The sequence below is a fragment of the Mirounga leonina genome, unplaced genomic scaffold (assembly GCF_011800145.1).
Source record: "Mirounga leonina isolate KUSES-001 unplaced genomic scaffold, KU_Mleo_1.0 Mir_179, whole genome shotgun sequence".
Taxonomy (NCBI): domain Eukaryota; kingdom Metazoa; phylum Chordata; class Mammalia; order Carnivora; family Phocidae; genus Mirounga; species Mirounga leonina.
This window is the reverse complement of record NW_023270466.1, coordinates 6,607,887-6,622,897: the sequence shown is the minus strand read 5'-3', so window position 1 is coordinate 6,622,897 and position 15,011 is coordinate 6,607,887. Positions and strand designations below refer to the sequence as shown.

Here is a 15,011-nt window from a genome sequence, read left to right as displayed (position 1 = left end):
ACTCTTGGATATGCAGTATTTACAGTGTAAAGATGTTCATTCTCCCTACCTAAATCAATAAATTCAATGTAATACCAACTAAAATGTCAATAGGTTTTTAGGAGAAAATTGAGAATTTGAAGACAAACTAATCCTACCAAACATTAAAACATATTATAAAGCCAAAAAAATTAAAACTGTTTAGCACTGAAAGATAAATGAACAAATAAATCAATAGGACAGAACAATATATCTAGAAATATACCCACACATTTATAAATGAGTTTTATTTTACTCAAAAGTGACCCTTCAAATATTGTGAAAAAGAGGGCTTATTTGATAAATGACAATTAAAATAATTGGCTAACCAATTGAAAAAAATAAAGCTGGATTAATAGATCATTCCTTTTTTTTTTTTAAAGATCTTATTTATTTATTTGACAGAGAGATACACAGCGAGAGAGGGAACACAAGCAGGGGGAGTGGGAGAGGGAGAAGCAGGCTTCCCGTGGAGCAGGGAGCCTGATGTGGGGCTCCATCCCAGAACCCTGGGATCATGACCTGAGCCGAAGGCAGACGCTTAACGACTGAGCCACCCAGGTGCCCCAACAGATCATTCCTTATAGCAAAATAAATTCAGGCTGACACGAGATGTAAAGGTATAAATAAAGTCATACACATTATAAAAGAATCATGGATGAATTTACAATCTTAGGTACAGAAGATTTTTCTAGGCAGGCATAAAACCTAGAAGCTATAAAGATAGATATTTTTAACTACCCAAATTTTTAAAAAATACAATAAATAAGTCAAAAGCTGACTCGGAAAAAGTAGGGAAGAAATATTTACAGATTACATAATGGACAAAAGATTAGTATGTAGAACATCTGATTAAGGACTATTAAGAAATAGGATTAAAACTAGAACTTGATGCTTTAAAAAACTATTAAAAGTCTTTTAAGATTCTGAAAAGACACTTGACCTCACTCATAATTAAAGCAATAGAAATCAGAGCAAGGTGTAATTTTTCTACATCTCTGGCAATTTGTTTGTTAACACCTAGGATAAATGAAAAGGTGGGAAACAGACACAATTTTACACTATTGGTGAGGATACAAATTGGCATAAGCTCTTAAAAGGCAATTTGACTCTAGCTGTCAAAATGTAATATACCCATAATTTCAGTACCACAAACTGTGTGATGCCAGTACCAAGAATTTATCCCATAGTTATGATGGCAAAAAGTTGCAAGATATATGCATGAGGATTTTCACAGTAGCATCATTTGGAAGATAATCCTCTTGGTATACATCAGAAACTAAAGAAATAGTGTAGAGTAAATAAAATGCTGGAAACATATTTTTGTTCAATCACCATTGAAACTGCTTCTGATAATGTGATTACTAGAAAAATTCTCCTCTGCATTAATACTGATTATGAATTTTCACAGACTCTTTAAAGCTTTATCATGGGGCGCCTGGGTGGCTCAGTCGTTAAGCGACTGCCTTCAGCTCAGGTCATGATCCCAGAGTCCTGGGATAGAACCCCGCATCCAGCTCCCTGCTCAGCAGGGAACCTGCTTATCCCTCTCCCACTCCCCCTGCTTGTGTTCCCTCTCTCGCTGTGTCTCTCTCTGTCAAATAAATAAATAAAATCTTTTAAAAAATAAATAAAATAAAGCTTTATCATATGAGATAGCAATATTTTAAAATTAATTTACTTTGATTTTCTTAAAGACTGAATTCCAATCCTAATGGCTTAAATCTAAAGACTCATTCCAAGAATTAATATGTGAAATGCATACTTTGTGTATTTTCCTTTAGGAATTTATTCTTGGCAGGAAACATCTATTTCATGCATTCTTAGATGATTTATTCACACTTGAAAAGTTTCAAAATATATATGAGATGTATCATTTCACACACACATACCCCAAATCCACCACTCCTTAATTTGTAACATTTGATTCATTAAAAGTATTTGTTTTTCAAGGAGTTCCAACATTAATTTTTCAGGATTCCATTGCAATTCTGGCATTAGCATAATAAATATAAAGGAATTTATTTCTTTTCTAGCTATTTCACAGACTATCTTTTAAAAAATGCACAAAATTTAATTTTTTTTGAGATTTTATTTATTTATTTGACAGAGACACAGCGAGAGAGGGAACACAAGTAGGGGGAGTGGGAGAGGGAGAAGCAGGCTTCCCGCCAAGCAGGGAGCCCGATGCGGGGCTCGATCCCAGGACCCTGGGATCATGACCTGAGCCGAAGGCAGACGCTTAACGACTGAGCCACCCAGGCGCCCCAAAATACACAAAATTATAACTGGACCAATACAAATTTATCTTTTAAGAATTTCATCACACAGGGGCACTTGGGTGCCTCAGTCACTTAAACATCTGCCTTCAGCTCAGATCATGATCCCAGGGTCCTGGGATCGAACCCGACATCAGTCTCCCTGCTCCGTGGGGAACCTGTTTCTCCCCCTCCCTGCTGCCTGTTGCTCTGCCTGCTTGTATTCTCTCTCTCTGTCAAATAAATAAATAAAATATTAAAGAAAAAAAAGAATTCTGTCACACAAAAATATAGTATTTGTTTGAATTTCCTTCTGGGGAATTAATTTAGGATGTCACTGGTAATCCCATTAAAAGCTTTATGAAATTCCAGGTCAAATGATTAACTAAACAAATGTATGTATTGATGCAACTGAAACCAAAGAACAAATATAAAAATAAATCCATAATAGTGTAAAATTCTTGGAAGTGGTCCTGCCCAATAACCAGAACTGTGTAAGAGTAGATGAAAACTGACATACTTGTAGAAAGGAGGAATCTATCCTATACCCATGTAAGCGAAAACTTCCCCAAAAAACAAAAAAGCAAATTTTCCTAGAAAAAGACTTTAGGCCAAACACTATAACAAGAGACAAAGACGGTCATCAGATCATAATAAAAGGGGTCAATTCATTAACAGAATATAACAACTGTAAATATTACACCCAACATCAGAACACCTAACTATATAAAGCAAATATTAACAGGTATGAAGAGAGAAAATGACAGCAATATAATAATAATAGGGGACTTCAACACCCTACTTTCAACAACAGATAGATCATCCAGACAGAAAATCAGTCAAGAAACATCAGACAAAGTACACGTTAGATCAGATGGACCTAATAGACATATATACAGCATTTCATCTAACAGCAGCAGAATACATATTCTTCTCAAGCACGTAGAACTTTCTCCAGGACAGATAATATGTTAGGCCACAATACAAGTTTGTGTACAATGAAACTAGAAACCAATGACAAGAGGAAAACTGAAAAATCCATATATATGTGGATATTAAACAATATGCTCCTGACAACCAAAGGTGTCAGAGAAGGAATCAAAAGGGAAATCAAATAATATCTTGAGACAAAAATTGAAACACAACATACCAAAACTTATAGGATGCAGCAAAAGGAGTTCTAAAAAAGAAATTTTTAGTGATAAAGACCTACATTAAGAAAAAAGAAAAATCACAGATGAACAACCTAACTTTATACCTCAAGAAACTATAAAAAGAAGAACAAGGAACACCTGGGTGGCACAGTCAATTGAGCATCCAACTCTTGGTTTTGGCTCAGGTCGTGATCTCAGGGTTGTGAGATCAAGCCCCCATTTGGGCTCCACATCTAGTGTGGAGTCAGCTTGGAACTCTCTCTCCTTCTCCCTCTGCCCCTCCCCACCCCTGCTCATGCATGCTTTCTCTCTCTAAAATAAATAAACCTCAAAAAAAAAAAAAGAACAAATTAAGCCCAAAGTTAGTAGAAGCAATCACAAAGATCATAGTGGAAATGAATGAAATAGAGACTAGAAAAACACTAAAAAGATCACTGAAATTAAGAGCTGATTCTTTGAATAGATAAACACAGTTGGCAAACGTTTAGCTAGAATAAGAAAAAAGAGAAAACACTCAAATAAAATTAGAAATGAAAGAGGAGACATTACAACTGATAACAAGAAATACAAAGGATCATATGAAATTATACAATTATATACCAAGAAATTAGATAACCTAGAAGAAATGGATACATTCCCAGAAAAATATAACCCAACAAGCCTGAATCATGAAGAAAGATCTGAACAAATTACTAGTAAAGAGATTGAATCAGTAACCAAAAACCTACCAGCACAGAAAAGTCCGGGACCAGACAGCACCACTAGTGAATTTTGCCAAACATTTGAAGAAATGTCAATCCTTCCCAACAATCCCAAACTCATTTTTCAAGGCCAGTGTTATCCTGATATCAAAGACAAGGGTATCACAAGAAAAGAAAAATACAGGCCAATATCCCTGATGAATATAAACACAAAAATCCTCAACAAAATATTTTTTTTTTAAAGATTTTATTTATTTATTCATGAGAGACAGAGAGAGAGAAGCAGAGGGAGAAGCAGGCTCCCAAGGAGCAGGGAGCCCGATGTGGGACTCGATCCCAGGACCCTGGGATCATGACCTGAGCCGAAGGCAGACGCTTAACCATCTGAGCCACCCAGGTGCCCCCAAGCCTCAACAAAATATTAAACAAACAGATTCAACAGTACATTAAAAGGACCATACACCATGATCAAAGTGGGATTTATTTCTTAGATGCATTGATAGTTCAACATATGCAAATCAATAAATGTGATACATCCATCACATGAACAAAATGAAGGATAAAAATCATATTTCAATAGATGCAAAAAAAAAGCATTTGACAAAATTCAACACCCTTTTATGATAAAAACTCTCAACAAACTGGACATAGAGAATACATACTTCAACATAATAAAGACCATATATGACAAGCCCATAGTTAATATCACAGTCAACAGTCAAAAGCTGAATACTTTTCCTCTAAGATCAGTAACAAGACAAAGATGCCTATTCTTACCCAGTTTATTCAACATAGGACTAGAAGTCCTAGTCAGAGCAATTAGGTAAATAAAGAAATAAAAGATACTCAAATTGGAAAGGAAGAAGTAAAACTGTCTGTTTGTAGATGATATGATATTACATGTAGAAAACCCTAAAGATGCCATAAACAAAAACAAAAACAAACCTCTTAGAACTCAGTAAAATAAATTCAGTAAATACGCAGGACACAAAATCAATATACAAAAATCAGTTGTGCTTCTATACATTAGCAATGAATTATCAGAAAAAGAAATTAAGAAAACAATGCAAAGGGGGTGCCTGGGTGGCTCAGTCATTAAGCGTCTGCCTTCGGCTCAGGTCATGATCCCAGGGTCCTGGGATTGAGCCCCACATCGGGTTCTCTGCTCAGCGGGAAGCCTGCTTCTCCCTCTCCCTCTGCCTGCCACTCCCCCTGCTTGTGCTCTCTCTCTCTCTGTCAAATAAATAAATAAATAAAATCTTAAAAAAAAAAAAAGAAAAAAGAAAACAATGCAAAGTAATGGCAGAGTAATTAATTAAAGGGGAAACAATTATGACAATCATCTGCTTCAGAGAAGCAGCACTCCACTTCTCCTATATAAAGTACTGTGTATATTCTTCCAAAGCAGGAGAACTTCTTCAGAATTCATAGTGAGTGTTGGGGCTGAGGAAATTTCTCAATTGAAGAAAAAGTGCTATACACTTTCAAACAAAAAGAAAATTTCCTGTACAAGCAAAAAATCAGTTCAGGACTGGAACCTCATCTACAATATAGAGTGACAGAAGAAAATAAAATTATTTTGGTCAAGTTTAAGAGAAAACTTTTAACTTAGAATTCTACACACAGATAAACTATCAATCCAGTAAAACAGCAATATAAAAGTACATAAAACCTTTGAAACAACTGAAGTTGTTAAATAAGCAAAAAGTGGTACAAACACAAGAAGAAATGAGAAAGCTGAAAGACATAGCAGGAAATTTTAATATATTTCTCTCATAATTTAATTGGTCAAATAGACCAAAAACAAAACAAAACAGTATTAAGAATTTTAACAATATAATTAACCTTGATTTAACATATATATTTAGAACTATGTGGCCATAATAACAAAGAATATGCAAAATACTTGCAAACATTTTAAAATAACAGATTATGTAACCGCACAGCATTAAAAACACCTGACCACGGATTTAGCCACACACACACACAAAAAAATCAAGCCAGTATTATCTGAACAACAAAAGTAGAAATCAACAACAAAGGCTAAATACTCCCATCATTCTCCATCCCCCAATAATATCTATTCACTTGGAAATTTTAAACTTCACTTTAAATAGTATTTGGGTAAAAGAGAAAAACTATAGAGTCACAGACAATTTTGAAAAGACCACCTAGTGAAAACTATGAAATGCAGACAAAGTAGTACTCAAAAAAACATATACAACTTAAGTGAAATTTATTAGAATATAAGATTAAAAATAAATACTTAAGAATTGAACTGAAGGAGGTAGAAAAATTGTGTATATTATAGCAAGGAATTACACATATACATGCATATGTGCCTATATAAATATATAAATGTAAATAAATATATATTATATATTAATATCTTCACCTATTTAAAGTATTACTTTTCCCTGCTGTTTTTCTGCCCTGTTAACTATCAGAACTGACATAAGATATTAATAAATTCTGCACTGACATTTAGAATCAAATAACAACTGAAAACAGGACTACAAACAGTATCTGAACTCTAGAAGATTTAAAGACACATTAAAAATATGCTTTAAAGGGGAAGGGAAGGAAAGATAAAACAAGACGAAATCAAAGAGGTAACAAACCATAAAAGACTCTTAATCATAGGAAACAAACTGAGGGTTGCTGGACGGGAGGGAGTGGAGGGATAGGGTAATCGGGTGATGGACATTAAGGAGGGCATGTGATGTAATGAGCACTGGGTGTTATATAAGACTGATGAATCACTGAACTCTACCTCTGAAACTAATAATACACTGTATGTTAATTGAATTTCAAAAAAAAATAATAAAATAAAAATAAAATAAAATGGCTCAGGTCAAAAAAATATGCTTTAAAAAAAGAAAATTATAATACTTCTTTAGGATCAAATTAAATTTGACACAGGATGTATTTATAATATTAAAAATAATAAAAATTTTAAAGTAATAATAATACCGTAAGCCAATACTTCTCAAAATTTTGCACTAAAATGCCCCAAAGATAGACAATAGAAAATTGGCCTCAGCAATCTTATGTATAAGACTCTATTATAGATGAGACTGTTTAAACCTTGACTTGTAGAAAGTGATTTCATTACCATAATAAAATAAAGATTTCATAAAATCACTTCATCTTTATTTCTATCCAGTTTCTTGAGAAGAATATTAAAAGTGAGACACAAAAATATGTTTTCTTGCATTTCATTATTTTATTAGAAATCTATTTTTTATGAGTCATATATGAGATATTTATAAACATGCATTTACAAAGGAGAAAGCTGAAATGTATACATAAATACCATTCATAGTCACAAGGGCAGAGACAAAGACACACCTAGACCTTAGTCTTTCTAATTCCAACTTCAACAGTCCTTTGTGTAGGAAGAATTTGTTTCAGATTTTCAGGATGTAATTATTCTGCTGAACAACTTTATCAATGACATACCTTTGTTATCAATATCTATAACTGTCTCCTTTTTCATTCTCACATAAATAAAAAACAATATAATGGACTTTGATTAACTTTACATATACATTTATGAAAATTTAACAAATTAATGAAAGTAAGTCATATAGATCCAGCCAAGAAAAAGACTGAAAACCTCCAAAAAATTTTAAGCTAAAATTGTATTTTGCCACTTTGAGAGTCAATCATACTTAATTTGAGGATGAAACTGATAATCCTTCAAGAATTAGATCTATAAAACATTTTAATGATGTCTTTAACTTATATGTTTTGAATTTATACTATAATGTGTGCTGTGTACTGTAATGTGTGTTTGTGTACTTTCCCAATACCAGCTTCATAAGCTGTATGTTTCTAAACATCTTACTTTTTTTGCTATAGAAGGGGGCTCCTTTTTCATACTTCTTAGTAAAAACTCCGGCATGTTGTTTTCAATATCTTCACGAGTTCCCTTTTTATGCAAAACTGCAGCCAAAAATGAAATAACCTGGGAGGAAAAAAAAACTTTTTAATTACTGTGTAAATGTTTCAAGATGGACAAAATGTAATTTGAAATGTTACGCTTACATGATTAACTACCCAATTAGTGAAAATTTGAGTATGTACAAATAGATTTGTTACAGGAGAAAACAATATGAAATAGTAGTACTGGTTTTCTTTTATATATTAACAAACAAATGTACAGTACACCTTACCCCTGAATACAGTAAAAAAGAATTCTCACATGGCTATCTCTTCCATGGTAAATTTTACCTACTCAATGAATTCTTTCTTGATCTCATCAGTTGGGACATTACCTTATCTGTCTCTCTCCATGGCAACTATCTCTTCATATACTCTATTAGAATAAATGATATACATTCTTTTTTCCCTGTAGAAAATAAACCCCGTGAGTTTATTTGGCTCATAAAGTTGTGCACTTCTATTCATCTCATAATTATAGATGGAATGATAGAATGTTATTTTAAGATAGACTAAGACAATTCATCAATATACACACCACTTGGAATAACAGCTATTCTCTAAATACCAAGTAAAAAAGACAAAGAGACATAATAAAGGAAATACAACCTCACATAATGAAGAGCAAGAAATATTTAATCAATTGGACTTTGGTTCAAATTTCAGCCTTAGTTGCTTGGCAGTTATGTAAACTTGGGCAAGTTAATCTCTTTGAATAACTGTAAAAATATATGAAAATAGCAAAAATAAGTATTTGCAGAGTTGTTTTAAAGATTGGGGCGAAGTACTTGAGGTATCCCTATGGGGGGAAAGAATCATTACTTTAGAAAAATAAATCATATAAATATTAAAACCTAAAGAAAAGAATATGAGAGGCACCTGGGTGGCTCAGTCAGTTAAGCGTCTGCCTTCGGCTCAGGTCATGATCCCAGGTCCTGGGATCGAGCCCCATGTCGGGTTCCCTGCTCAGCGGGAAGCCTGCTTCTCCCACTCCCACTCCCCCTGCTTGTGTTCCCTCTCTCGCTGTGTCTCCCTCTGTCAAATAAATACAAAAAAATCCTTAAAAAGAAAAAAAATATGAGATTAGAAAAACTAAAAAAAATAGTGTTTTTAAAATAAGAATGGTTACCTACCCTCAATCCCAAATGACAAAGAAAAAGAATGGTGTAAGAGAAGTATTTGAAGAGATAAAAGCTGAAAACTTCTAAAACCTGATTTAAAAAAAAAGTCAAGGCATATATTCCAGATCCACCAAGAACCTCAAACCAATAAATAAGTAAATAAATAATCAATCCACAAGTAGATGTTTCATAGAAAAACTGCTCAAAACTTGAGACCAAAAAAAAAAAAAAATCTTAAAAGTAGCACGAGGAAAACACAATAGATTACCTACCAAAAAACAACAACTGGACAAATAGTTGATCTTGTAGCAAAAACAACGAAAGACACTATATGATAGAATGATATTTTCAAAATGGTAAAGAAAATAAAAGCAACCTAGTTTTACACCCAGTAAAGATATTATTCAAGAATAAAGATGAAGATATTTTCAGACAAACAAAAACTGAACAAATTCCTCATTAAAAGAGCCATAGTAAAGGAAATAATTAATGAGGTTTTCAGACACAAGGAAAATTATACGATGTAGATGTTCAGTGATGCAGGAAAAACTTAAGAGCAATAAAAATGGTAAATATATAGAAAATATAAATACATATTAACATTATTGAACAAAACTAAAATGTCTTCCTGAAATTAAATAAAAGCATTAAAAGATAAGACAACACATGTATTTGAGTCTGAAAGGGCCCAGTGTAGTTATAATATTCTGATGTCCTTACACTGTCCAGGAGGAAATAAAAGACTAATTTATATTAGATTTTTTGATAAGTCAAGAATGTTATATTCTCTGGGGTAACCACTAGAAGGAAAATACTTCAATGTGTAAGTAGTAACCTATTAAGAGAGAGATAACAGAATAATATGAAATAATCTATCCAAAAGGAGGCAACAAAGATGAAAATAAACATAGGTGATGTACAACAAATAAAAAAGCAATAATAAAATAGTAGGTTTAAATCCAAATATATTAGAAAGCACATTTCATGGAGGGGACTAAATGTTACAATTAAAAGACAAAGATCGTCAGGTCCATAAAATATATATGCCATTTACACACAAAACATTAAAATCAGGAATAGAAAAAGTTGTTAAGTAAAAAAATGAAAAGACATGTGAACAAAAACCAAAAGAAAGTTGATATAGTTGTATTAATAGACTCTAAGGCAAAAACATTACTAAATTAAAAAGATACACTTCAAGCTTGATATTGATTAAAAAATTAATTCACATAGAAGTTATAACTAGTGTAAATTGTTAAAGAAAAAAAAGTTTACTGAAACAAAAGTAGACAAATCCACAGCATAATGGTAAGATTTTGAAATAACTCAGTAAGAAGAAACAAAATAATCAGTAAAGAGACAGAATATTTGAATAACATGGTTAGCAAACTTGACCTAATGAAATTTGATCAAACACTGTACACTACTGCAAAACACAGTTTCATTTAAAGTACATATGAGGGGCGCCTGGGTGGCTCAGTCAGTTAAGCATCTGCCTTCAGCTCCGGTCATGATCTCAGGATCCTGGGATTGAGCCCTATGTCGGGTTCCCTACTCAGTAGGGAGTCTGCTTCTCCCTCTCCCTCTGCCCCTATGCCCCCTCTCTGGTTGTGCTCTCCCTCTCATTCTCTCTCAAATAAATAAATAAAATCTTTTAAAAAATTAATAAAGTACACAGAAATATTTACAAAGGCATCATACAAGGTCATGGAGCAAATCTCAATACATTTCAATAGAAATATTATAGAATATGTTCTTTGATGTGAGAAATTAGAAATAACAAAAGTTTAAAAAGAAAATCCACAAGTATCTATAAAACAAGAAATATACTTCAAAGAAGAAATATATTTTAAGGTATATTAGAATAAGGGGTGCCTGGGTGGCTCAGTCGGTTAAGTATCTGCCTTTGGCTCAGGTCATGATCTCAGGATCCTGGGATCACTAGCCCTGTGTAGGGCTCTGCACTCAGTGTGGTTTGCTTGGGACTCTGCTCAGCAGGGAGTCTGCTTCTCCCTCTCCCTTTGCCCCTACCTCCTGCTCGTGCTCTCTCTTTCTCTCTCTCAAATAAATAAAATCTTAAAAAATATGTATAAAATTAAAAATGAAGTATATTAGAATATACTTCTAATTTCACAACTGAGATTAGAATACATTTTGAGTTTAATAATAATAAATAATAATTACATATTAAACTTTTAGACTACACCTAAAATCATGTTTTAGGGACTTAAATGCCTATATTAGAAAAGAAAAGAAGCTGCTAATAAGTATCTAAGAATCTATTTCAAAAATTAATAAAAATACAGAAAACATAACACAAAAAACAGAATTATAAATAAAATGTGTAAGTAGAAAAGCATATAATAAAAAGGATCAACAAAGCCAAATGATCATTCTTGTGAAAGGTTTTTAAAAAGTGATAAGCCCCCAGAAAATTAATGAAGAAGAAAAACTAAGAGGCAAACACAAACATACACACACACACACAAAGGACATAATAAATAATGTCATGCCAATAACTAAAAATTTAGAAGAAATGAAGAACAGAACTTATCAATACTGACACAAGAAAAAACATAAAATTTACATATTCATAAAACTATTAAATCTAAACATAATTATAAACCTTACACAAAGAAAACTAAAAGTCAAATGGCTTCACCAATAAAGTCTACCAATGCTTAAGAAAGATACAGTGCCAGCTCTGGAGCACCTGGGTGGCTCAGTGAGTTAAGCATCCTACTCTTGATCTCACCTCAGGTCTTGATCTCAGAGTTTGAGTTCAAGCCCTACGCTAGGCTCCACTGTGGAGCCTGCTTAAAAAAAAAAAAGAGAGAAAGGAAAGGGGAAGGGGAAGGAAAGGGAAGGGAAGGAAAAGAAAAGAAAAAAGAAAAGAAAAGGTATAAGGGAAGGGGAAGGGAAAGGAAAGGGAAAAGGGAAGGGAAGGCAGGAGAAGGGAAGGGAAGAGGAGAGGAGAGGAGAGGAACATAATCTTGATAAGAAAGTATGATAAGAATATCATATGCAGGAGATTTATAGGCCAATTTTTCTTATTCATATAGAAGCAAAACCCTTAGCGAATGTAACACAGAAATATAAAAAAGAAATATATACTAAAACCAAGTTTGGTTTAATTTTCAAAATTTAGATATTGTATGGGTATTAGTTAGGTATTACACTTAACTTTCCTAACATTAGTTTCCTTAAAATAAGAATAGGACAACCCATTTCATTAGAAGATATATTTTACATGAAGTGCTACATTATTAACTTTAAGCACACTGTGAAAAGTTGGGAATGTATATTTTTATCACTAGGGCAACCAACAAAAAAAAATGTAAATAGTTAAAAAGCCAATAGAAGAACCAATAGAAGCCAATAGAAGCAGGAATGGAGGAAGAGTAAGACAGAAAACAGTCTGTTCAAACAAAAACCAAATAATAAAATGGTATGTACAAATCCAAATATAACAGAAATGTAAATGGACTAAACACTCCAATTAAATATCTATGTTTGCCAAAATGGATTGAGTTGTCTCCAAGAGACCCACTTTATTTTTTTTTAAATTTAATTCCAGTATAGCTAGCATACAGTGTTATATTATTTTCAGGTGTAAATATAGTGATTCAACAATTCTATGTATTATTCAGTGCTCATCAAGATGAGTGTACTCTTAATCTTCACCTATTCCACCCATCTGCCCACCCACCTTCCCTCTGGTAACCCACCTCCCCTCTGGTAACCCACCTGTTTGTTCTCTATAGTTAAGAGTCTGTTTTTTGGTTTGACTCTTTTTTTTTCCCTTTGTTTCTTAAATTCCACATAGAGTGAAATCATATGGTATTTGCCTTTGACTGATTGACTTTGCTTGCCATGTTGTTGCAAATGGCAAGATTGCATTTTTCTTTATGGGTGAATAATATTCCTGTGTGTGTGTGTATCTATACATATCTATATAGATTTAGATACACACCATATCTTCTTCACCCATTCATCTATTGATGGACACTTGGGATACTTCCATAATTTGGCTATTGGAAATAATGGTGCAATAAACATAGGGGTGCATATATCCTTTTGAATTAGTGTTTTTGTATTCTTTGGATAAATACCCAGTAGTGCAATTACTAGATCATAGGGTCATTCCATTTTTATTTTTTGAGGAACCTCCATACTGCTTTCCACAATGGCTGCACCAGTTTGCATTCCCATCAATGGTGCACAAGGGTTCCTTTTTCTCCACATCCTTGTCAACACTCGCTTTCTCTTGTGTTTTTCATTTTAGCCATCCTGATGGGGATTTGATTTCCCTGATGATGAGTGATGTTGAGCATATTTCATGTGTCTGTTGGCCATTTGTATGTCTTCTTTGGAAAAATGTCTGTTCATGTCTTCTGCCCATTTTAATCGTATTATTTGGGGGTTGGGTTTTTTTGGGGTGTTTTTATAAGTTTTTTATGTATTTTGGATATAAACCTTTTATCACATATGTCATTTGCAAATATCTTCTCCTCCCATTAAGTAGGTTGTCTTTTAGTTTTGTTGACTATTTCCTTTGCTGTGCATAAGTTTTTTATTTTGATGTAATCCCAATAGTTTATTTTTGCTTTTGTTTCCCTTGCCTCAGGAGATACATCTAGAAAAATGTTACAACCAGTGTCAGATAAATTACTGCCTGTGCTGTCGTCTAGAATTGTTATAGCTTCAGGTCTCACATTTAGGTCCTTAATTCATTGAGTTTATTTTTGTGTATGGTATAAAAAAGTGGTCGTTTCATTCTTTTGCACATAGCTGTCCAGATTTCCCAACACTATTTATTGAAGAGACTTTTCCCCATTGTATATTCTTGCCTCCTTTGTGAAAGATTAATTGACCATATAACTGTGAATTTGTTTCTGGATTTTCTCCCCTGTTCCATTGATCTAGGTGTCTGTTTTTGTGCCAGCACCATACTGTTTTGATTACTACAGCTTTGCAGTATTACTTGAAATATGGAATTGTGATGCCTACAGCTTTATTTTTCTTTTTCAAGGTTGCTTTGGCTATTTGGGGTCTTTTGTGGTTCCACACAAATTTTAGGATTGTTTGTTCTAGTGTTGTGAAAAATGCTGTTGGTATTTTGATAGGGATTGCATTAAATCTGTAGATTGCTTTGGGTAGTATGGACATTTTAACAATATTTGTTCTTTGAGTCCTTGAGCATGGAATGTCTTTCCATTTGTTTGTGTCATCTTCAATTTCTTCTATTAATGTTTTATAGTTTTCAGAGTATACGTCTTTCACCTTGGTTAAGTTTATTCCTAGATATTTTATTATTTTTGGTGCAGCTGTAAATTGGATCATTTTCTTAATTTCTCTTTCTGTTGCTTCATTATTAGTGTATAGAAATGTGATGGATTTCTGTATATTGATTTTGTATCCTACAACCTTATTGAATTCCTTTATCAGTTCTAGTAGTTTTTGGTGGAATCTTTAGGGTTTTGTTTTTTTGTTTTTAAAGATTTTATTTATTTAACAGAGAGAGACATAGCGAGAGCAGGAACACAAGCAGGGGGAGTGGGAGAGGGAGAAGCAGGCTTCCCGCAGAGCGGGAAGCCCGATGTGGGACTCGATCCCAGGACTCTGGGATCATGACCTGAGCTGAAGGCAGATGCTTAACGACTGAGCCACCCAGGCGCCCCTAGGTTTTTTATATATAGCATCATGTCATCTGCAAATAGTGAAGATTTTACTTCCTCCTTACCAATTTGGAAGACTTTTAATCCTTTTTCTTGTCTCATTGCTGTGGCTAGGACTTCTGGGTACTATGTTGAA

At 33.4% G+C, this 15,011-nt stretch overlaps 1 protein-coding gene and 1 long non-coding RNA gene across 4 annotated transcripts in view; one reads left to right on the top strand and one right to left on the bottom strand.

Annotated features, from left to right (window-relative positions):
* The window catches only part of LOC118023341, a 134,479-nt gene that overhangs the window by 104,528 nt on the left and 14,940 nt on the right, over positions 1-15,011 (top strand). The window lies entirely within an intron of this gene.
* ERCC6L2 (ERCC excision repair 6 like 2) overlaps positions 1-15,011 on the bottom strand; it is a 129,085-nt gene that overhangs the window by 99,166 nt on the left and 14,908 nt on the right. For both annotated transcript variants that reach the window (XM_035024456.1, XM_035024457.1), the window contains exon 3: positions 7,982-8,101. In XM_035024456.1, the coding sequence (XP_034880347.1) occupies positions 7,982-8,101 (120 nt within the window). The remainder of the gene's footprint in view (positions 1-7,981; positions 8,102-15,011) is intronic.